The 24,949-nt window shown below is 34.6% G+C and overlaps 2 protein-coding genes across 5 annotated transcripts; both read right to left on the bottom strand.

The window, feature by feature from the left end:
* Window positions 8,359-11,090, bottom strand: LOC104700671 (ethylene-responsive transcription factor RAP2-7). Of its 2 annotated transcripts, XM_010416205.2 has the most exons (9): window positions 10,309-11,090; window positions 10,183-10,213; window positions 10,013-10,100; window positions 9,785-9,930; window positions 9,565-9,609; window positions 9,330-9,433; window positions 9,122-9,249; window positions 8,927-9,037; window positions 8,359-8,831 (listed from the first exon to the last, which is right to left on the bottom strand). In XM_010416205.2, the coding sequence occupies exons 1-9, from the start codon at window positions 10,823-10,825 to the stop codon at window positions 8,610-8,612; spliced, it is 1,392 nt and encodes a 463-aa protein (XP_010414507.1). In that variant the 5' UTR covers window positions 10,826-11,090; the 3' UTR covers window positions 8,359-8,609. The 2 variants fall into 2 exon arrangements, with proteins under 2 accessions (XP_010414507.1, XP_010414508.1); XM_010416206.2 differs by lacking the exon at window positions 9,565-9,609.
* LOC104700669 (DNA repair protein RAD51 homolog 2-like) lies at window positions 21,492-24,388 on the bottom strand. 3 transcript variants are annotated; one of them, XM_010416202.2, is made up of 12 exons: window positions 24,246-24,388; window positions 24,001-24,114; window positions 23,756-23,908; window positions 23,454-23,557; window positions 23,317-23,380; window positions 23,162-23,217; window positions 22,854-22,934; window positions 22,671-22,730; window positions 22,481-22,572; window positions 22,270-22,389; window positions 22,023-22,166; window positions 21,492-21,838 (listed from the first exon to the last, which is right to left on the bottom strand). In XM_010416202.2, the coding sequence occupies exons 1-12, from the start codon at window positions 24,327-24,329 to the stop codon at window positions 21,798-21,800; spliced, it is 1,113 nt and encodes a 370-aa protein (XP_010414504.1). In that variant the 5' UTR covers window positions 24,330-24,388; the 3' UTR covers window positions 21,492-21,797. The 3 variants fall into 3 exon arrangements, with proteins under 3 accessions (XP_010414504.1, XP_010414505.1, XP_010414506.1); XM_010416203.1 differs by having other exon boundaries at window positions 24,001-24,121; window positions 24,246-24,328; XM_010416204.2 differs by lacking the exons at window positions 21,492-21,838; window positions 22,023-22,166 and having other exon boundaries at window positions 22,297-22,403.

Here is a 24,949-nt window from a genome sequence, read left to right as displayed (position 1 = left end):
GAATCTCTCTCTTATTTTGCTTTCAGCTTGACAATTGGTATAACAACTATCACAACAAAATATCTTCAAATTTTTGTTGACTAATACAAATATATCCTTTAAAAAAAAATTATTTAGAACGTTTGGCAATATTTTTTTTTAATCAAAAAGGCTATCTTCTTTTGGGCTTAGGACCTTCTTTCTCTGGTAATGTCTTTCACTAGGTTAGAGAATAGAACTTTCGACTGGACAACATTTCTCTTTTTGCCGCTTTCACCCTGATTATCATTCTTTGTTGGCCTTTTAGCTTGATTTCGATCTTGTTTTTAGGGTTTGTTCAAAGTTCATCTGCAAAGTTTGGTTTTCTTTATTTGAGTTGCAAAGATGTCTTCCGTTATGGATAAAGCTTTGATGGCTATGTCATTAGAGGAAGTTGTAGAAGAAGTGTCGTTCGAAATACCAGATCTGCCAGAATTTCTATCAGTGGAAACAAATTCTTTGAGTTTGATTGGGCGTACGTTAAATCCTCCGTGTCAACCGATGAAGAATTTGATTAGAGATATGCCAAGGAAGTGGCAAAAACCGGGAAGAATGAGAGGAGTTGCTTTATCAAATGAAAGATTCCAATTCATCTTCGACTCTGAACACGATCTGTTGGAGATTTTAGCAAAGGGAGCCCATACGTACAATGATTGGTCTATAGCAGTAGATAGATGGTACGAGAATCCGCCGGCGAACTATCTTCAGAGAATGCCAATTTGGGTTCAAATCTGGAACATCCCGGTCAATTATTACACGACGACAGCTATTACTGCTTTGGGAGAGCTGATAGGAGAAGTTAAGGAAGTAGCTTTTGATCCAGAGAAATCTCAAATTCAGGAGTTTGTTAGAGTCAAGGTTCTGTTCGATGTTTCACGCCCGCTCAGAAGATCAAAGGAACTAACTTTGCCGCGGGGAGGATCTACGGTGATAAGGTTCCAATATGAGAGAGTTCAGAAACGTTGTTTTGAATGTCAAAGACTCACCCATGATAAAGATGTTTGCCCTTTTCTGATTCGTAAGTTGGATCAGGAAGCATAACTGAAATAGGCTGGAAAGGGTCCTGTAAAGATTCCAAAAGCTTTGTTTTTAAAGGAATTTGATCCTTTGTATGGGATTTTGAGAGAAGATCATGTAGGGATTGATCCCTCTACAGGAAGACAAAGGATTCCCAATGATGTGCTGGAAGGGATGAGACAGTATTTAATTGCGAATAATAATGAGGATAGACAGGTCAAAGTTGATCGTATCAGAAAATATGTGAGAGAAGTAGAAAAAGATCCGATAGCAAAGAAGACAGTCCTGAGATCGGAGCCTCCTCCCGTGGTTCATTTAGATTTTAAGAAGGATAAGGGATTAGTTTTCAGCTATGAAGGGATGGAGAGTGTTGCACAGAGAGAAAGGGGTATGGACTTGGACTCCCAGGTGTTCTCAGTGCCAGGTCAGAATAGTGAGGTCAGCAGAGGTATTGGCTTGAGTGGTTTCCAGCAGGATCCAGATTCTTTTGGTGACTTCTTGGCGTTGTCTCAACCTTTTCAGGACAGAGTTACGGGTTTTAGGACTGGCTTCAGTGAAGCTGGTTCTTCCGGCCCTAAACCAAAAAAAGGTAAATCAAGGAGTAGACCTCCGACTCGCCTCAGAAAACCAAAAACCAAGGATAACACTCAACCAGGAGTTTCCCAACAGCCTCAGTTGGATCTAACTCGGTATGCGAATGAAAAGAGGAAAGCAGATGGTGGAGGAACAAGCACTACAAAATTGTTAAAGCTTAATCCTCCTAGGGTGATCCCAAAGGGGGGATCGCCCAAAGCGTAATGAGTATATTGAGCTGGAATTGCCAAGGCTTGGGACGGTCTCAAGACTTGGTGATTCCTCGTCTCAAGGATTTGCGTAAAAAGCATTTTCCTGAGATTCTGTTCTTGATGGAGATTATGCATTGTCGAGACAAGTTGGTAGATTTACAGTGTATATTGGGTTATGACAGACTCCTCACAGTGGATCCTATAGGTAAATGTGGTGGTTTGGCCCTCATGTGGAAAAGCAGTGTACAGTTAAATATTTTGTATGAAGATAAAAATATTATAGATGCTCAAGTACAGTTTGGGGCATCAAATTTCTTTCTTTCCTGTGTATATGGGGATCCGGATTATAGTAGTAGTAGGACGGTGTGGGAAAGGCTGAGTAGGTTTGGAGTGGGTCGAAGGGACAGATGGTGCATGATAGGGGACTTCAATACTATTTTGCATAATGGGGAAAAGATTGGAGGCCCTAGAAGAGGAGATAATACCTTCAAACCTTTTGCTGAGATGCTTGAAGCGTGTGGTATGGGGGAAATGGCTAGTAGTGGAAATAAGTATACTTGGGGAGGTAGAAGAGGGGATCACTGGATTCAGAGCAGATTGGACAGGGCTTTTGGAAATAAAGACTGGTTCCTTAGTTTTCCAACGGCTAATCAAACTTTTATGGATTTGAGAGGCTCAGATCATCGCCCAGTTTTGGTTAAGTTGATGGAGTCTCAAGAGAAGTATAGGGGCCAGTTTCGATTTGACAGGAGGTTTCTGAATAACAAAGCGGTTAAGAAAGCCATTGAAAAGGCTTGGAAGCCAGGTTTAAATGGAGAAGGTGTTTTAGTGTCGCAAAAGCTCAGAGATTGCAGAAAAGCTTTAAGTGCTTGGAAAAAGGAAAATTATGTGAATTCCATAGACAAGATACACCAGTGTGAGATGGCTTTGGAGAGAGTTCAATCAGAAAGATGGCCAAACTTGCATCAGGTACACATCCTCAAACGAGAACTTGCAAAAGCTTATAGAGCAGAGGAGAAATATTGGAGACTACGCAGTCGACACAAATGGCTGAGAGCGGGCAATAGAAATTCGAAATATTTAGTGAAGGGGAACAGAGCTAGAAAAAGAATTGATCAGTTGAAAGATGCTCAAGGGGTCCTTAAAAGATTTGAAGCTGCAAAGGGAGACGTGGCAGTAGATTATTTTAATAATCTTTTCAAGTCCTCTAATCCCCAGAGTTTCCAGGTGTGGTTTGATGAGTTTCCTTCAACAGTGTCGACTGAGATGAATGATAAACTGATAGCTACCGTGTCATCAGATGAGATCAGAGAAGCAGTATTTTCCATTGATGCCTCAAAGGCTCCGGGTCCAGATGGTATGTTCGCCTTGTTCTTCCAGAAGAATTGGCAGATAGTGGGTAAAGAGTTTACACAAGAGATCAAAAGGTTTTTTGAAACGGGAAGATTTCCGGCAGAGTGGAATTATACTCACATGTGTTTGATCCCAAAAGTTCATCATCCGAATGAAATGAGTGATCCAAGACCAATAAGCTTATGTTCGGTACTATACAAGACTATCTCAAAGATCTTGGTGAACAGGATGCAAGAGATTCTCCCGCACATAGTTTCAATCAATCAGTCCGCTTTTGTGTCAGAGAGGTTAATAACGGATAACATCCTAGTGGCTCATGAATCAGTTCATTGTCTAAAGGTGAATTCAGAGATTTCCTCACAGTTTATGGCGGTGAAGACACACATGTCTAAAGTGTACGATAGACTGGAGTGGAGCTATTTGAGGGCAATGTTGACAGCGATGGGGTTTCATGTAAGGTGGATAGATTGGATAATGAAGTGTGTGACGACAGTTACCTTTTCTGTGCTTATCAACGATCAACCATTTGGTATGATCCATCCGCAGTGAGGTTTAAGGCAAGGGGACCCGCTTTCGCCATTCCTCTTTGTCTGTTGTACTGAGGGTTTGACTCATCTCTTAAACAAGGGACAAAGAGAAGAAAAGATCTAAGGAATCAGATTTATCGAGGAAGATCCGGAGGTCCATCATTTGCTATTCGCGGATGACAGTTTATTCATGTGCAAAGCAGATTTGGTTCAGGCAGGCTTTCTCATGGTGACGTTGAGAAAGTATGGAGCGGCTACAGGGCAGTCAATAAATTTGAATAAATCGTCAATCACCTTTGGATCCAAAGTCTGCCCTATGACCAAGAAAAGTATTCAAGAAAAGATGGGAATTCTGAAAGAAGGTGGTGCTGGTACGTATTTAGGACTCCCAGAATGCTTTAGCGGATTAAAGATCAAACTGATGAACTATCTAAGGGATAGAGTTAAGTCAAAGACCTCGGGTTGGTTCTCAAAGCTCTTATCGCAAGCGGGGAAGGAGGTGTTACTTAAATCGGTGGCTCTTTCAATGCCGGTGTTCGGTATGTCCTGCTTCAAACTACCCAAGAAAACTTGTGAAAACATAACTAGTGTTATGGCAGAGTTTTGGTGGAGTATTGCAGAACAAGCAAAGAAGATACATTGGCTCGGTTGGGAAAAGATGTGCCTTCCAAAAGATAGAGGGGGAATGGGATTCAGAGATGTCCATACCTTTAACCAGGCTCTGTTGGCTAAACAAGCTTGGAGACTACTGCAGGTATTTTCCGAATACAGAATTTTTAAATGCAACATTGGGAGCAAGACCATCTTTTGCGTGGAGAAGTATTTTGTTTGGAGAGATCTTTTGGTACAAGGTTTAACTAAAAATATTGGGAATGGGAAAACATTCAGAGTTTGGTTAGATAGTTGGGTTGATGATGATGGATTGAGGCCCCCTTGGAGAAGAAACAATTTCTTTAACCCGGATCTCAGAATCTCTGAATTGATAGACAGGGATACTCGAACATGGGATGCAGAAGCTCTGGCCTATCATTTTCTACAGCTTGATATTGAGAGAATCAAAAGGATAAAACCAGTCCCTGAGATAGAGGGTTTCTATACTTGGAAGTACAACAAAAGTGGAGACTTCTCGGTTAAGTCTGTGTATTGGTTGGCTTCTCAATCTTTAAACCCATCGATAAGAGAGGAAGCAAATGTGCAGCCTTCAACAAACCCATTAAAAGAGCAAGTATGGGGAATACAGACGGACCCGAAGATTAAGGTCTTTCTTTGGAAGGTGATGTGTGGTGCTCTACCGGTCGCAGACGCTCTTTGTGGGAAAGGGTTGAGGATTGAAAACTCTTGTCAAACCTGTGGTGGAGAAGAAGAAACGATCAATCATGTTTTATTTTCTTGTTCTTTATCTCGTCAGTTGTAGGCGTTATCGGGGATCCCATCCCCAGAGCTAGGGTTTCACAATGGGTCGGTTTTTTCAAATATTCAATACTTCTTACTGAATATGAAGAACTCTCGGTGGCCGCAGGAGTTAAAAAAAACGTTCCCTTGGATGATGTGGAGAATCTGGAAGAATCGAAATCTGGTGGCTTTTGAAGGAACAAATTTCTCTCCGCTGGAAACGATCACTAAAAGTAAGGAAGACTGGAAGAAGTGGATTGACGCTCAACAGGAATCAGATGAGGAGGAAGAAGTTGAAGCTCGTGGTGAAGGGGAAGTCCCAAGAGAAAGAGAACCGAGACAAATTTCAAAGAAACCAGGGTGGAAAAGACCGACAAGAGATTGGCTAAAATGTAATATAGGACTCTCTTGGTCGGCTAGAAATCGTTTGTTGGGTTGTGCGTGGGTCCTAAGGGACCACGATGGAAGGGTGTTGTTGCATAGTAGAAGAGCTATGGCAGTGGTCCAGGATAAGCAAGAAACTCAGCTTAAAGGGCTATTGTGGGCTATGGAAAGTATGAGAAGACATCAGATAGAGAATGTAGTTTTTGGATTGCAGGATCAGTTTTTGGTAAAGGTGGTTACAAAGCCTGCATTATGGCCTTCATTTCGATACCAATCAAATGAGGTTAGCAGACTGAGGGAAGGTTTCAAGGATAGTAAATTCTTTTTGGAAAACTCATTTTCAAACAGAGGAGCACTTATGATAGCACAAAGTGTCACTCAAGATTGTAGACTCCAATCGTATGTGACGATTGGGCAACCGGAGTGGTTGAGGTACTTATTTGCTGAAGACACAAGACTATCCTCCGTTTGAACTTAAGTTTTAAATGGCTGGAGTAGGATTAGCCATTATTTTGGTATAGGTAGAAATTGATGTTTAACTGTGTTTGTTTGTAGAAACAGAGAGGACTGTTTGGATACAATGCAGGGTGTATTGTTGGTCTTAAGGGTGTAGATGTTTTTTTAAAAAGGGAAGTTATAACCTATATTATCAATATAAAACCAGTTGACAAAAAAAAGAACGTTTGGCAATAGTTTCTTCTCCTATTCTCGATGTTACATTAGAGCATGTCCATCATTTTCTTATGAGATGAGTTTCTCAATATATTTTATTTTAATAATTTTAATATAATATGATAATTTATTTAAAGATTAAATTAGGAAAAAAATTTCAACTATTAGCCATTTGAAACGGTTCTATAGACTTTCAATTAAGAATCGTTTCTAACCTCTCTCTTAATTTTTTTTTCACTTTCTCTCTTCTTTTATTATTAATTATTTATTTTTAATGAATGAGAATCTGTGTGAGAATCGATAGGTACAGATGGTATTAGTTCTGTTTCGTAACAAAAATTAGTAATAAAATGTTATAGCAGATAAAAAAATAGTAAACGATAATAGAATAGTTAAAAACAATACAAAATAAAATATAAAAATGATACAAAAAAAGAAAGTTAAAAATAATATGTTAATATAAAATCGGTTATTGATATTCTTTTTGGTTTACAGAAAAATGTCATTTTAAAACAAACAAAAAGTAATGGTTAAAGTGATACAGTTACCAATCATAAATCATTAATTTCCTTTGTTGTTTTTTTGTGTCAACATTTTTTATGTGGTGTTTTCAACATTTTGCTTTATAATTATTTTTAAAAATAAATATTGTTCAATTTAATAATATAACTATATAAAATATATAAAGCATTAAGCATCCAATCCATCTTTGTTAAAAAAAACCCTAGTGCCGCTCTAAGAGAGAGAGAGGAAGAGTCGCCGCCGTTCGCTCCACCTCTCTGGTTGCCCTTCTGGCGACGGAGAGGGCTCCGTCTGTTAGTTTTCTCTTTGTAGTTCTTTCCTGTTTTTCCCGCTCCTTGTTATCCTCTCGTCGTTGGTTGGGTGTTTCTCGATGTGGTGGCTCCGGCAATATCTCGGCGCGTGAAGCGAAGCTCCGTCGGGTGGTGGTTGCTGGTGAAGGCTTTGGTGCAGGCGTTGAAGGACAGTGTCGAATCTTTGGTCAGATCCAGCGGATCTGGATTGGCGATTTCGCTTGCCGTTTTGTCTCCGGCGGTTTGTTGGCTTCGGTGAGCAATGAGGGGCGAAGCTTCTCTTTGAGAGCTTCAGCGGTCGGGTTTGGGGTTTCTCTTCAGACCTTAACCCTCATTCCAACCACGGCGGTGTCTTGAAGCAAGGAGCGGTGTCAGTCCACGGTGGTGTCGTTTGGTTTCAGTCCGACCAAGGTGTGCCTCGAAACTCGGCGGATGTGACGTAGCTCTTAGAATTTGCACTGTGAGGTGATGATATGCTAATTTGTGCCTCAAGTTTTAATCTTTAGATGATTAGCATTCTGGTTATTATATGATTAGTTCGGAGAAGCATCTTTTTTGCCGGTTTTGTTTCACGACTCTTAGTCGGTTTCAGTCGGATATATTGTCCGTTTTAGGTTTAGGACCGGAACAGTGAAAACTAGAGAGACCAAGCTCTTTTGTTGATGAGCCTTTGGATGTTGAAGCTTTGGGACAAGTTCTTCATGTCTATCAAGAGGTTCTCATAGCTGGGATTTGATTTTTTTCAGTATTAGTTTTGGCCTTCTCTGTGTTAGTATTTGTTTTCGTGTCGTTAGGTTAATTTAGGTGGTTTAAGAGATGATTTCATTCTGAGTCGTGGAGTGTTATCTATCTCACTGTGGTTTAAAAATGCAATGGTTATCGATTGGGTAGCGTTGGATCCGCCTAGTGTTCCAGGGTTGTACTTGATCAACCATTGCATTTGTTTTTGGTTCAAGTTTATAGAGGTGAAAGTAAGTATCTTTGATTTAGTTGTAACTCTTTGATTAATGATAAGTTGATGTTGAGCCAAAACCAAAAAAAACAAAAAAAGCATCCAATCCATCCCAATCTATTCCAAAAGTTTTAACCATATGACTCCTCCAAACAGTTAAGTACTGTATTCCACACGTGACTATAAGAATAGGTTACTTATATTATATTTGGCTCTATATCCGGAATACACACACAAATAGGAATGTAGTGTTTTTGCCAAATCGTTTCGAGTTCCGAAGAGGCAGCCAAAATTGTCACATCCTTGTATTATCCTATCACTATCTCTCTTTACTGTTCTTTTCAACAGTGTTATTAAATTATATATGTCTATATCAAACCCCACATTAAACGACAAAATCCTCATCATCATATTTTTTAGTACAGTATACCTTTATTCACAAATTGTACCTTCCAAGTTTCAAGAGTCCTCTTACTAAGAAACACATTTTTTCACATAAACAATAATGACCTTTCATATTACCACAAAACACACACATTTCTCTCCCCCATTAAAAAAAAAAAACCAAATTTTTTTCACTAAATTTGGAAAAAAAAAATCAGATCACTGTATGTAAAAATCTACCCAAATGACAAATTAAGGGGACTAAACTATAGTAGAGGCTAAAAACTCTCTCATATGTCCCCTCCTTTGTAAGTTAAGGTTGTGGATAAAAATAACCACGCGTCGCATTGTCATTGGGAGGTTGTGGCCGGAAATGTGAGAATCCTGATGATGCTGCTGCAACTGAGAACAATGGTGGTGGTGGTGGTTGTGGTCCAGGAGGCTGCTGTTGCACCGTGCTTGTTTGCCCCGGTCTCTGCCATCCCCAGTTACTCATCATCCCTTCAGCTTCACATCTCTTTTCTGTTGCTCTTCCCTGGAAATAAAAAACATAACAACATTATCTCATTGTCTCTGTTTGTTGCAATTGTGTTGTGTTTATTTCACCTGAGAGATTCTATATCTTTTTACCTCAACGGGATTATTATAACTCGGGCATGCTCCGTTCCAGTAAACCCGATGGTCCGAGGATCCATACGGAATAGGTGTATTCACAGGCTTTCCCATAAACTCGTTATCCATCTACAGGTTGTTTTAAAGACACAATTAGTAACATTTTGAAACACACTGATTCATTAGTAGAGATTGATATTTTGAAGTTTTTACCCTCAAGCTAACTCCACGCTGTGTTTCATAAGTATTAGAAGGGAAGTGAAAGAGCCTCCCATTTTGCTTCGGTGCATTTCCAGGAGAAAGAGACATTCCCAAGTTGAGATCGAGTTTCTCATGGCCACCTTCATATAGATTAAAACAATCAGAATCAGAACCGTTTTTATATGTTGAAATGAAAGTTCTTTCATACGAAACTGATTACCTTCGTTATTGACCTGGGAGTTAATCTCATTTTGGTATGAACTCATCTCAAAGTTTGTGACCGCTTCCCTACCATTGGTGTTGATTGCAGCCTTGTCATAAGCCCTGTTTCCAAGAAATTGTGTTCAGTAAGAGAGTTTACTCATCATGTTGGAGGATTTTGAAAACAAAAGGAAAGGTCTCTTTCTAAGAGGTTTTCTGGCAAACAAGGTAAGATTCAAGATCATTTTAAGGACCTTGCAGCTTCTACTTCGCTGTCGAACAGCCCAAGGTATATATACCTGCAATTCAAGCATCTTAAAATCACCATTGCTAAGCATTCAGCTTAACTTTTTTTTGAGGTTCATTACTCATTTCTCTAGTCTCATTTTTCAAAGACAAAACACTTATATATCCATCCCCTTTTTCTAANAAAAAAAAAAAAAAAAAAAAAAAAAAAAAAAAAAAGCTGCTCACTTTTTACCAAGAAACTGACCCATCCTAGCTTCCCATCTCCCACATTTATGTAATGTAACCCCTCGATACTTCGAACTCCCCCGCGAGAACCCCGTGCTCTGACGACGTAGTATATGCACAAACTCTTCCTTACTCAAGTTTTGTACCTACATAAAAAGTTAAAACAAAGTTAAACCAAACAAAACCTTTGCAATATATATTCAAAAAACTTATAGTATCTACAAAAACCTGTTTCATATCTTCCTCATAATCACCAAGAGTAAAGTTGATATCAGCATCAACACCTCTAAATTTGATCGCAGCTCGATCATAAGCTCTGCAAATTACAACAACATTCATCAAAATAAAAACCCGAAACAAAGCTGATGAGATGAACAAACACAATCCAAAAAATATACCTAGCTGCAGCATGAGCAGTATCGAAACCACCTACGTTGAATCCAAGAAACAAAGTTAAAGAAATAATCAAATCTTGAATCTATCAAGAAACCATTTTATAACTGAAACATGTCTCTAGTAGTTACCTAAATAGACTTGTTTGCCACAATCCCAAATATGAGATTCCCAACGACCAGTTCTTCTATAGAAAGTGACTCCTCTATACTGTGAACTTCTCGACCTTGGTCCTCTCCTACTCTTCTTCACCTGTGCCGGAACCGGCGCCGGAGTCGGTACCGGAACCGGAACCGGAGCCGCTAATTTCGTTTCTCCGTCGAAAGAAAGATCAATCCAGCTTCTAGAGCTCGATCCTTGGAAATCTCGCAGATGTCCACAGTCTCCGGTCACCGGAAAAAACTCCTTAGTAGTAGTAACTCCGGCGACGGGGGTTCCGACTTTTAAAATATCGAAACTGAGAGTGAAGCCTCGAGTATTAGAGCAGGAGTCTTCGTCTCCGTCGGCATTGATAACGGAGGACGTCGATGTACCGGACTCCTCTAAACGATTCCCGGCGGAACCGTCTGATGTTTGCCGATCTAAGTACGAGTCACCACCGTACTGAGTCGAATCAGGTGAATCGGCGTCGAGGTTAAGATCCAACATCGTGTGAAAGTCACAAATCACAAAGCTCGAGATGATCGGAGTTCGTTTTGAGGAAGAAGAAGAAGAAGGAAGATTTTTTTAAAGGTTTTTTTAGCGGTAAAGCGTCATTGAAACTGAGGGTAAAAGTTTAGGAAACAAGGCGGAGGAGAGAAGTTTCGTCGCCGGAAAAAGTTACCGCCGGCGAGAGACAGTTTTAGTTTAGTTTAATTAGAGAAGGAGAAGATAGAAGAAGGAGACGTGTGAGGGAACATTTCAGACCCATTTTTAGAGGACCAATCTTTTTATTTATAATATACTAAACATTTTTTTTATTTTCTCTTTCTGTAACTATAATTTGTATTATAATAATAATATTAAAACTTTATAATAAGAAAAATTAACATAATGTTGTTGGTCCTTTTTTGGCAGTGGTTTACAGGCTGAACAGGTTTCCGGTTTTTCTCTCTTTTTTAGTTTTTTGGTTTGGGTTTGAAAATCCGGTTTAGGACTGCTTTTGGTCAATGCTTTGGTTTATGACCTTGACGTCAAAAAAAATAGTTTTGCCAATAATTACATAGGTGACATTTCCATACATCCAATAAAAAAAACATCAACTTTTTCTTTTAAGTTTCGAACAAAACAAGAGTAATGATCAATGTAATAACTAGTCTCTCTATCTCACATAATTTGATTTTTAGGTATATTTTACACATATTAAGACAAAAAAATATAATCAATTTATTATTTACTTTTTCTTTCAATTGGGTAAAGTTGTACGTTTTCTTCTTTCTCACCTTTCTTATCTCTCCTATTTTTCCACTTTTTACTTAAATAAATAATTAAATATATATATATATATTAAAAATTTGAAAACATCAATTTTTTAGGAATAAAGAAAATTCCCTAAAACATCAGACTATCAAAGACGAGAGAGAGAGTATTGTTTTTCTCTTTCCATGCTTGTTATGAATATGTATACTGTATTGATATTTTGTATTAATGTGATTTTGTTGCTCATTTTATGGTAGAAAAATTAAGTTGCTTCATTTGGGTTTTGAGGGTGACATGGTGTTTGAAAGCATGGTAAAGGTGCTCGGAGATATAAGAGTGTGCGTACCATTTTGGCTTGGTGGATATGGTCCAACTATGCCGTTAGAGGATGGCACTGATCGGGTCTATATGATGATTGGACTGATATTGTTGTAGAATTGTGGGTGATGAGTACGACTCGAGCTGGACTTTGGCTGCTTCCATGATCATTGATCATGCATAGCTTCGTGAAGCTGAGGAATGGTGTTTGATGATACTGATGATGTTGTCAAAATTTCCCTAAAAAATTGTCGATTAATATTGGTAACTAGTAGTATTTTCTAAAAACTAAACCTCAAAAATTTAGTGTAAAAGTATTAAATCCTTGGTAACCACTAAACCAAATTAAGAGTATTACTATTACCCCCATTAACCACAATACCACATATCAAGATCGAGAAATGAGATGTAGATATTTAGGGTATAGGTTTAAAAGAATAAATCTAAAACATACGATTGTAAAGCTCTCTCTCTCGGACGGCATTTACTAACGGCTCGATCGCATTGGTCAACAAGGTGGGTTAGATGATCCAACGGCTGGGATTGACTCAAAAGATAAAGAGTATTTGTCTTAACGCTAATCTAATAAAAAAGCATTAAGCTTCTTCACATTATCCAGATTATCCCTAATTTTCATACGAGCATGAGTAACACGTGAGACTCTCGTTTTAACCAACTTGTGTTTAGTTTCTTCCTTTCTCTCTCTCTCTCATTTTTCTTATGGCTTTTAATTTCATTTCGACAAACACTGGTTGCTGTGTATATGATACTTTATTGAAGTTTTCCTGAATCCATGCTTTACCGAGATTAACTTAAGAATAAGTGCTCTTTGCTGTAAGAATTTATTAAACTACATATTTCTATATAAAAATAATAATATGAATCTCAAACTTAAACGAATGCAAAAAAATTAGGGAGATTTTCAAATGTCACTTTAAAAAAATACAATTTGATGATGTCTATTTTCAATACAACCTATTTTTATATATAAAATAACTAAATTTTAAGCTCTAAACCGCAAATACTAAACTCTATCCCTTAAAACTATATTTCGAATGTAATATAGAGAACTCAAATCTAAAAAAAATCTAAAAATTAATTTAACATATTGTAATTGTGTAAATTATGGTAAAAGTAAAATAATAATAAAAAAATTAAAAATATCCCAAAAAAAAAGTATTTCTAACAAATATTGTTTAGATTAAATATTTATCTATAGTTCAAAGTTTAAGCGAATTAATGGATTAGTATTTTTCCATTTTTTTCCGGTTACTTTTGTAACATCTCCGACGTTGGAGCAACCTTTTCCGTTTTGTCAGTTGTTTAATTAAAAAAAATTGATGTAAGTTGCTCTATCACGTGTATTTTAATCTAAGTGAATCGCTTAAACTATTTCTTATAGTTTTATTTTTGGTTATTTTAGACATAATGTATGGATATTTGAGCACAATGGCATGTGATTATCCATCAGATAATACATGCCGTTCCGGTTTCATGGCACTAGATAGAGTGGCCACACTACTTGGACAAAAAGTGCTTTCTGGTTTCTTCACCACTAGGTTTCCTAAATGTATGATTTCTAATTAGTTCTAGAATCTATAATGAATTGTGTTACCATTAAAATTTGATGTTAGAAAAAGTATTAAAAACTGATTGAACATAATCACTTATGTTTATTACTTGCTATCTGCCTTGATTGCAAATGAGAGTTTAATAGTCATATGTTAACAAGCATAGTTGAAGAAACCACTCAAAAGCCATAAAGAACTTAAATAAGATTAATTTAATAAAGCAAATTGTATCAACTGCTGTTACAAACTATAAAATTGTATCGTTTTGTGATTTTTTCTAACTAAAATTAATGTGCATGCCAAGGATAGTTGTGTGCTCAAGCTAGTTTGTTTGTTTGTATCATTAAAATATCTGAGATATCGATCATAAAAGCAAAGCAATGTAGACAGACACCTTGCCGACAGGGAAATATGTATGCAAGTGGCGTAGTTAAATGTTTTATCGCTTAACATAAATAGTTTTGAAGAGGAATAATATTGATTTATTTTGCAAGTTGTTAGTTAATTTCGATCGGATCCTTTTGGTAAAATAATATTCTTTTTGGATGGAGTTGCTGAAAACAAATGTTAATGGGTTGCGACTTCGTGATTAGATGATTATAGTTTTTAGGGAAACAAATAATCACTTTAACAACACCTAATTTTTTACATTAGTGATCCGGATCTTGAGTTGGCTTAATCCAATGAAACGAGCAGCTCGAATTAGGTGTTGGCTAATCTCTTAATGGTGCCAAAACTTGAAATACAAAGTGACTACTGCGCAGCTCGAATTCAACGAATGTAATATGCGAGTTCAAATTTGGATAATGATTAATGACACATCAACCACACTTAACAAACCACTAAGTTACATGTCCTATTTTTTTATTTTTTGTCAACAATTTAGAAAAAGGAAAAAAATGTCATCAATCTATTAAAAAATTACCAATGAAATTATCCTTTTAAGTTATGTGTTTCCTAAGAAATTTTTGATTGAATAATGCTTCAAAATTAGAAACTTTTTGAATTTTTATTCTATTTTATATAAATGAAAAACAATTATGAGTTTTGCATTAAATAAGAAATAACGTTAAAATATAAGAAATGAAGAAATGTGGGTATTTTTTGACAAAACAAAGAGCATATACTGTATTGTAAATTTCATAGTATATACACCCGTTTTATATATATATGCAGTATCTACCAAAATAAAATAAGATCAAGTCGGATTGATAATGTAATGGTTTAAAAATTTTAGCGGATAGAAACACCACAAATAAATAAAAACGATAGAAAATAACAAGTAAAGAAAACAATACATAAAACTAAAAATATTTTAGTAGTATCTAAACTAATAAACAGGTGCATAAGTTTCTAATTTTTGAGACTTATATTTTTTCTAATTATAAATATAGTTGTATCCCATAAATATTATATATGTTTGACAAAAAAGAAAAAAAATGGTATATTATGTATTCATGTGATATAAAATTACTGATTACACCCAATATAATGAGATAAATGAGGTAGCTAGGTGATTGAAATATGTGACTTACTCATAAATACATTTTCCCAATGAAATTGAAGATGTAGATTTTTTTTCGTTACATGGAAAAAGCCAAAATGTAGACACGCACTTCTTCCACACATTTTTCCTAAAGATCCTCCCAAATTAGTTGGCTCCCATGATTTTGACCTTTCCTATCATTATGTATCCCATTCACATCCCAACATTGTTTGTTTCTTCAATGTGTATATATACACCTTTTTTTAATTCTTAAAAACAAACCATTGTTATATATTACAATTTAGTACTATTTAGGCACCCATTGTTTAGGATGCTAGTATCCTCAAAAACGGTACGACCAAATATTTATCTTTGAGTACTACATCGTACTGTCCGTTTTTAAATAAATACTCACAAACCAAATATTTTCTTCATATTTTTTTTTATTGACCTCATAGAAAACTTTAGTTTTCGTTTTAAGCTGTTTAATTTCTAAATATATTGCTTTAGTCTCATAAAAAGGTAATACTTTCTTAGTTTCTTAAGAACTAGATGTTTTTGAAATTTTTTTTTTATAAATAAAAATAGATATTTTGTATTTAAATTCAAAATTTGTAAGATTTCTAGTTATCTTTAACCTAAAAAAGAAAATAAAAGTAGTTGTTAAATTCATGAAACAATTAATATTATAAAGAATCTATAAATACGTATATAAAAAATTAACTAAAGGTATTGCAAACATATGATTTCGAAAATAAATGTTATAATCACCAAGTAAATGATACTTTTAATGATGTTTTGAGGGATCTCAAAATTATTAGTTTAACTCTATTTTAAAAAAATTGTATTCTTAATGGTTTAGTCCACCATCCAAAAAAAACACTGTTTGCCAAAACTTGAAAAGTTAGATAGAAAAAGAGTAATACAAATTTTCACTATTCCTGCAATAATGAAAATTGGTCGACATGAAAAGAAAAAAAAGAGGAAGTTAATCATCGGTTAGTGTTGGAATATATAAAGAAAGTGAAAAAAAATATAAAAATGATTAGAAATGAAGAATTTTAGAAATGCTTTCTCATGTGTCTTGCCATCTTAGTCATCACAAGAAAATACTTTTGTGCCCTTTCCCATCATGGTAAGTGGTAACCAAAGTCTTCAACCTTAAAAGATACATAAATATATAAAAACTTATATAACCTGGAAAAAGTCATTTATTCCAATTTTGGTTACTCTCAAATCTCAATAATGAATGGTTCTCCTCGTTACCTGCTAGAGCCGGTAGGTAAACCAACCAACATGTGTGTTCTTTCTCATAAATAGAAAATAAATAGTGTTTGACAAAAAAAAAAAAATATAGTTTTAAAATCTTTTTTTTTGCTGATAATGTAAAAAATCTTATTCACCCAATAATATTATGCCACGTAGTGGATATGCCAACGTATATGATCTAATGGACGATATTTTGATCTGCTATCCAATTTTGTTTTCTTTTTCTCCGAAGACCTTTTTAATATATGACACATTTCGAAAACAAAAATCATACATCAAAATCACACCGAACAAAAGAAGAGAATTTGATGTGACTGTTAGCAAAATTTGAAGCGTAGGAGGTTGATTTATTTATTTCTTCAATTGCCAATCAGACTGATACAATAAATGGTTAAAATTAGCAATTTAATTAGGTTGCTGAAAAATATGGTTAGAAGTTAAAAGTTATAGAACTGATTGAAAAATGAATTAAGTTTTATATCAACATGCAGTTTATATATAAAAAAAAAAACAAATTAGTTTTTTATAGTTTTGTAGAAATGAAAAATAAAATTCTTCAATCGAGATAAATTTTTGGTTAAAATGTCGTTTGTATTTTTAGTACAGTTATAAATAGTAAAATTTCTCTTCACTTATTATTTTAATTAAAGTATAAAGAGTAAAAAAAAAATATGTGAAATATCCTAAAATAAAAGTATTTATATAAAATGAGAGAGAGTATTACAAATTGGAATGGTTGTCGAAATGAATCAATACCACTTTGAAAGTCTAGTATTTATTTTTCATTTTCATAAGATCTCACTACCAAAGAGGATATATAATTGACGTCGACAACTTTTTAAAAACTTTTCTAATAACGGATCATTATTGATTTAAGTAACGACAAGCTAAGTGCAAACAAAACAAAAAATGAAACAAAAAAAAAAGATAGTGGAGACCTTACAAATTTTATACACTATATAATGTTAACATCTAGAGATCAATCTATCTATTAATAAAAACAAAGTACAAAATCATCTTTTAACTAACGAAGAAACAAGGGGACCATTAAGCAAATTAATATAAATAAAAAAGGTAAGAAGAGCTGCATATGGATATCATTTTGAGAATAGAATATATAAATAAGTTAGGAGGAGAAGGGTATTATGTGGAGGGCTTGTAGTGCACAACATCACTACAAAAGATTGGACAAAAGCAGTGTTTCCATTAATGGTGAGAATCTCTTGTCGGCAAGAATAGTGTACGAGGTTTTTAAATCTCTATGGGTTTACGTGGTCCTTTCCTCACCGTTCATTCTTCTTTTTCCTCTATCTTTCTTTTCTTTGTTTACTTTCTTTTACATGTTACAGCCTTTTTTTATTTTATTTTGCATCAAGAAAAAAATAGACAGCCTTTTCTTTCCAAGATATATGAATAATTTATAAAATTTACAGTTGTTACGAGTATAATTAAAGATACATTACATGAGTCAGATTTGAATGCGTACGTAGTACCATAAACAAAGTAGGGTTTCAGATAGATGTAAATCAAATAATTAACTCTCTTTTCATCCTCATTTTACATAAGTTTTTACGTAACATGCCAAGCGACCATCATGACTTCTATAATAATCATAAGGAACATGACAACAAACTAAACATAATTCGTTTGTATTATTTCTTAATTTACTCTGAGTAACGACAAAAAAATGAGTCTGAAAATATAAGATACTAATAATTCGTTTTGAATCATTTCTTTAGTTAATCGCTCTGAAATCACTCAAGTAATCATAATATTAGTTTGCTTATCTTCAAAACAATACCCAAAGTGTGTACGAAGGCACGCACATGCAATTTGCTGAAACGAGCTAGCTGGGTAAAACATAATTATCTCTTTGTATCCTAATTAGTTTATTATTCAGAAAATTAAATAAAAATGTCTCTTGATATTGAAGTTTTTTTTTGTTAGACGCCACAATAGAACATCTTAGGGTTTGATTGTTCAAAACGTGAATTTTTTTCGTTTAAATATAGTATATGTTAAAATGAAATCAAATGTTTAAAAAAAAAATAAAGATCATCTGTAAGTATATAGTGGACAAAAACGCAAAATAAACAAATATTAATCGACTTTTCGTTTTTGTATTTGTAGTTTACAATTACAAATTTAGACGCAAAATAAACAAATTTTTTTCTTTTTCTTTTTGACCGATTTGGTCAAAAAAAATGTTCTCCTGAATTTTAAACTTAGAACATTACACAATATATATACGTACAAAGCATATATTAGATTGAAACCTCACCTTGTTCTGAAATGTACAAAATCTATAAGCAAAAACAATAATGGAAAACTATCATTGTTTTAAACAATTTGAAAGCCCGATGAATTAGCGTCTGCACTCAACGGTGCCAAACAAGAAAACTAAAAAAAAAAACAAATTTGGCGTAGTGATAAGGGAGAGTCTAGAAAAGGGCATATAGTTATTGGTTCACACCAAATATGTTACCATCACAAAACATATATAATCAACTCAACTCATTGCCTCCAAAAGCAATCACGCGAGAGTGTATTATATATATATCTGTATAGATCTTTCAAATATTATATGTAAGATACTAAATTGAATAAGATTACAAAAGTTCATCAAACCCAAATGCAGTGGATGCCATCAATTAAAAAACATATCAGAATTAGTCTATTGGGTACCCATGAAATTTTCTAGTGACTTCTTAAACTAAAATAACGATAAAAAGAAAGATTAATATAATAAATCATGGGGCATGGAATATGATGCCATCCTTGAATTAATTTATGATTATCAGATTTAAGTAAAATATCATACTCTTTAGAACCAGATTTTTTCTTTATCACTTGTGGATTTTTTTTTTTGTTTGTTAAGAAGAGAAGAACCCGACACTTGTCTAGAAATATGATGTTGACATGAGGTGTTTCCAATATTTTTTTTTGAAAGAAAAAAAAACTATTTGACATTGTTTATTGATTTACACACCAATTTGGTTAAGAGTATCACTAATGTGTTACTCTATTTTTTTTTAAATAGAGCAACTCTAAAATAAAGGATTGTTTTCTTTTAATGAATTACTCTATTTTAGAGTTGTAAATAGAGTTAATGTAAAAAAATAGAGGTGAAGATAGAGTTGCTCTATATATGAAGCAATCCTATCATTTTCTCTATTTTAGAGTAAAATATAAAGTAGGTTTGGAGCAAATGTTGTTTTATAATAGAATTTTGACTCTAAAATAGAGTGGGGTTGAAAATGCCCTAAAACAAATAAGTATATTAGTGATCCTTTGTTTGGGCAAAAATAAAAGAAAAAGATCCGTTGTGATCCTAATATCCTATCAAAATCAAGCTACCTTAATAATGTTGATATACTTTGCGAGTTGACGTGCTACAGAGGACTTATTAGCATTGAAAGCTCTTTGGCCTATTGATGAAGATCCAATCCGAATATGACATTTGAGAGCATTACTAATTAATGAAAAGAGAGAGTTAATTCATTTGTAAAAAGGTCTCTAGCCCAATTTGCTCAAATTCAAACGACCACATTTTTTTTTTCTTCTTATTTTCTATTCAAAATTATTAATAGTTTTCTAGGAACTTATTCAACTAAATGAGTTAGCATAGTTTCACATCGACCAAACTATGTTAGCACAATTTGTTCAAATTCAAACGACCAAACTTTGAGTTGATAGGAACTTATTCAACTAAATGAGTTAGCATAGTTTCACATCGACCAAACTATGTTAGCACATTTTCTTTTTATGGTAAACTTATTTAGGTACAACTATTATGCCAAACAAATGTCGATAGATACTATTTTACTACTTTCATTACGTTTTCCGTTAGAAATTTTTTTGAAACTGTTACGATTTAACAAATTTCCAAATTTAAACCCCAAAGCGTGAAAAGTGAAAACTAAAATTCCTAACCTCCAACAACTTATATCATAATCACCGTCTTAAAGATTCATCAAACCTAACAAATTATAATCACAAAAGTTAAATCTTGACACCATATTTTCTAAATCTTGCCCGATCCTTTACTGTGACAATGTATACACACACTACTGTCAAAACCTCAGCCTAAACACAACCTTTCGCTTGTCGTCGGAACCCAAGTCGTTTAAAAAAAACAAAAGATGGAGATATTTGTAAAATAAAAACGAAAGAGGTTACTTGTTAAATTAAAAAAATTAGAGATGTTATGGAGCAGATTAAATTTAAAATTTAGGATACTTTCACCGATTCCCAGACTTGTACTGACTAGATGACACATCTGATGATTCATTCTTTCAGAAGATGATTCCCAATAAAATTTGATTCGACCATTGGAGTAGTCGTAATAATAAAACTATATATTAAAAAAAAAAGAGAACCAAGATAAACCTTGACGTCCTCTTTATCAGAGGTCTTTTCTTGTCATTAATAAAGAAACCTAATTTTGACTTTGACATGATAGGCCAAGAAAGAAACATAAACATTTTTCTTCATATGAACATACCATCTCATTCTCGTTAGGCCATCGTTAACGGAACTGTTGGTATGTTCTTAGTCCAATTCTATTAATAAAAAAAGGAATAATGGGTTTAGATCAATAATTTTAGTTTTGAGATAGAACTGATCTAAAGCCCAGTTCTCCTTTCTTTCCTCTATTCTGATTGGTCGAGACATTTTGGAAATAAAGAAAAATATTCATTTCTCTCATCCTTCTTTGAAATCGAGTCTAGGATTTGTCTTTCTCTCCAAAATGGCGAAAGCTTCGTTCTCGCCATATTCACCGCCATACAATATGCCTTCAAATCTTGAGGGTTTAGGTGATGGCCATACAATAATTCGTGATAGACAAACACATCAGAAATTAAAGGAGGATTTGATAGAGCATATATGGAATAAATTTGGACATTAAACTATGTATTCATTAAATAAGATGTTTATCTGCTATAATTAATTAAATAATATGTTTGTTTGTTTTTTTACATTTTATTTACAAGTTTATAAGTAAGCAATTTAAATGTTATTTTATAAGTTTTTATAATTTGTAAAATGTTTCTAAATATTATATTATTAAATCTTATGATCTTAAACATGCTCTCCCAATAACTAGCTTTTTAAAAAAGATCTTAACTACTGATCTTACATTATTTCACTATATCTTCATTCTAAGAACACCATAATTAGTTCTCCCATTTTTTTTACCTATGATCTTAACAACTGATCTAACATTATTTTCACTATATATTTAATCTAAGAACACAAAAAAAAGTTCTCCCATTAATGATGCCCTTACATATTGCAACAGTTAGTTAGGTACATAGGTCCAACAAAAAAACAAATACACAAAGCCTGCCTATCTTACCAAAAGTTATATAGAGTGTAGAGATCTAACAAGATTCAATCACTATTCATCCTCTGGAATGCATCAGTACCTCCATGGAAGCCTATATATATATATATTAGTCTTTCCTAATAAAGTTGGATTGAGGACTAATGAATGACTATTGTGATTATTTGCAGCAGTTGGGAGTCCATGTTGGTGCTTCTCGTTGATTTTTCGTATTAACACGCTTTTGCTTCGTTAAGAGCATTCCCCATGAAAATTAATCATGTCGCTGTGCCCTGCATTCTCATCATATCTAGTGTTAAGTCTTTATATTGTAATATAGGCTCTGCCTCGAAATGTAATCAAATGCATCAGAGGGCATATGACTTGTTTAAGTAGATTCTCTTTATAGGCTCAAGTTGGATGATTCATGCTAAAATGTGATCCTGAATAAGACATGAAGACATAATATTATTATACCTCGAGCATGAATGGTGTTGATTCCTGGACCTTTCAGTTCAGTCCCTTTGTCGCTCAGCAATGAAATCCCAGCTGATGTTATATGGAAGGGGAAGGCTAAAGGAGGTGACATAGGAGATTTTGCAACCTTAATGATTCTCTGACCTGCACATAGCGTGAAATCAATCACATGAACATACATTCTTGGTAGTTACTGTGGCCTTACAAGTTCTTTACTTTTCATTCCATAAAGTGTGTGAAGCCTTGCCTGATTTGGCTTCAAGAACCAGCCGGATGGTTACAGCATGAGCCCAATTTATCCCCAATGCAGCAACAAGGTGAGAATCATATGTCTTTGTGTGTTCTTGTAATCCATCTTTTAGTGTAGCTGTTGCAAAGAAACTGTATGATTGTGGTGAATGGGAATGAACACGGATAACAAAACATTAAAAAGATACTTCAGTTGCGGTTTACTTTACCTTGAAAAGAATACTGACTAGTTTCATCGCGGTTTTGGGATCTAACTTGATTAGTCACCACTATAGGAATCCGAGAAAATTCAGCAAGCGATCTGGAAATGTGAGACTTAATGTCAATTTATCTACAGAAGAACTGCTGATGTGAAAATATTTTTCAAGCTTTGAGCTAGCACGAGACTACAGTTCATACTTTAAGAAAGAAATATGCCAACCCAACTGATGCTGTCTCTGAGCTCCTTGTTTGTTTTCACTGAAAATCAATCAGTTGATCAAAAGAACAAAAGCTTTAAGTCAATACCTTGCAGTTACTAAGGTCACCTAGGGAACAAGAATGACTTGAAACTGATCAGCAGGAGAAAGAAATTAGACTAACCCTGAAAGAAGAGCTGTCATACTATCAATCACTAGAAGCTTTACTTGGTTTTGAAGAATTGAATCCTTGAGTTCTTGTATACTGTCGATTAGAAAGAAAGAGTTTGATATACTGCCACATGATAATAGCTCCTAGCTGTACAGTCAGAATTTCTCAACTCCAATTGAATAAACGTTTCAATCCCTCAGCCAGCAACTGAAGTTGAGGACAAGCCCTTATTACCTAGTAAAACTAACAACGTTTCAGTCATGCACTTTCTATTTCCTATAAGCCTAGACTAACAAAATGATGAGGAAAATCTTACGGACCTTTCAGTAAAGTTAGCTAAAGATGTTGGCCGCAAAACAAGGATCCTTCCTGCCATCTACACTGAGAATGGTTATTGCAAGCAAATCTGGAATATGACAAGACTATTACCAAAGGCATAAAACACAGAACAAAACCAGATAAGGTGTTCCACAACCTCTTGTGCCATTCCTTTAAGGTGAAACACTTCCGGAAAGCTTTCCAGTCCCATTTCTATCACCCTGAGAGATACATTCTCTGAGGATCTTTAGCACAAAAATAAACAATGTGGGAAAAAATAAAAAGTCAGTTTACCTTCTTGAACTAAACTTGGACTCCACATCTATGTAAACCACACGACCATCTAACCCTCCATAAGCTGCTGGAAACGAGGCTGATAACGCAAGTTTCATGCAAAACTACATAACAGAGAGAACCTTTACCATACACAAACACACAAAAACAAATAAATGTAGAGAAAAAGATAAATCGATACAGGAGAATCTCACAGATACATCAATGATCAAACAGAACACAATGTAACTGCATTCAGCTTTAAGCACACAACAATGCTATGCTAATTCCACACTAGCATCAATCTCAGAACAGAAACTAACCTGTGATTTACCAATACCAGGAGGACCAACTAACTCAGTAAGAACACCACAAGGTATCCCACCGCATAAAGTTTCATCCAAACCTTTCAAATGGGTAGGAAGATGACCAGATAAGTGCTCGTTTTCGACTTTTCTCTCCAGCAAAGATCGAGCCTTTTCGACACACAACAAAGTGTTTAAACAAGAACCTTAAGATTAAAGAATGACAAAAAGCATATATAAGACTAATAACGAAAGAGCTTTACTGATTGACATGGTGGAGAAGTAGCTTCACTGATGAGTGCCACTGCTGACTTTGTCTCTTTCATTCCAACATCAATCAGCTCCATTAACTCAAATTCTGGCATTGATAACGCATCCTGAAACCTCCACCACAAAACAATTTCATGGATTTCATTAACATAAACCTTAAAGAATCTCATTTGTACACAAAAATCTGAAAACCTAAGAAGAAATTAGTAATCTGTCTGACAGATTTGGAAAAAAAAACCTTGGCGGTGATGATGTTTCTTGCGGCGAAGATGTTTGAGATTTTGGTGTGAAGACCCATTTCTCCGATGAGCTTGTTCGCCATTTTTGTTGAACGTCTCCGGCGACGGAGATTAGATTAGGGAAGAAGCCTCTCTCTCTCTCTTTCCCCGCCAAATTGGAAGTTATTATTCGGCTTACTAATGTGGGCCTGATATGAGTACTAGGCCTGACCCGTTTTCTATGATCCGTGTGACCCGGACCAGCTTATGCGACATTGACTACATTACTTCTAGCTTATTGTATTATTATATGTAAATTGAATCCTAATGAAGATAAGCATTTTAATAGTGTGTTAATTAAAAGTGTTTACTTCAGTTTTATCAACAGAGAGCTAATTATCTCGCTGCTTTGATCACTTTCTATTTTTACTATTCGACAACAGTTAAAAAAGCTCAACTGTGGCTACAAATTTACTGTGCTTATTTTTTTTTTCTACTTTTGTCACACCAATATCAAGTTATTGATTTGAAAATGACAAAAATTATTGAGTTCAAATAATAAAAATTTGAATTTTTATCAATTATTCTCCATTAATCAGCCAATTTCCTTTATCTTTTTATTCTTCCCAATTCTTCTACCTATTGTACCCTACTTTTTTTTCTTCTCAATTTTTCTAATGCTCCCCAATTACACCTAAAAGTAAAATTACTGAACCAAATTCAT

The sequence above is a fragment of the Camelina sativa genome, chromosome 7 (assembly GCF_000633955.1).
Source record: "Camelina sativa cultivar DH55 chromosome 7, Cs, whole genome shotgun sequence".
Taxonomy (NCBI): domain Eukaryota; kingdom Viridiplantae; phylum Streptophyta; class Magnoliopsida; order Brassicales; family Brassicaceae; genus Camelina; species Camelina sativa.
The sequence above is the reverse complement of the archived record's forward strand: the minus strand, read 5'-3'. Positions and strand labels throughout refer to the sequence as shown.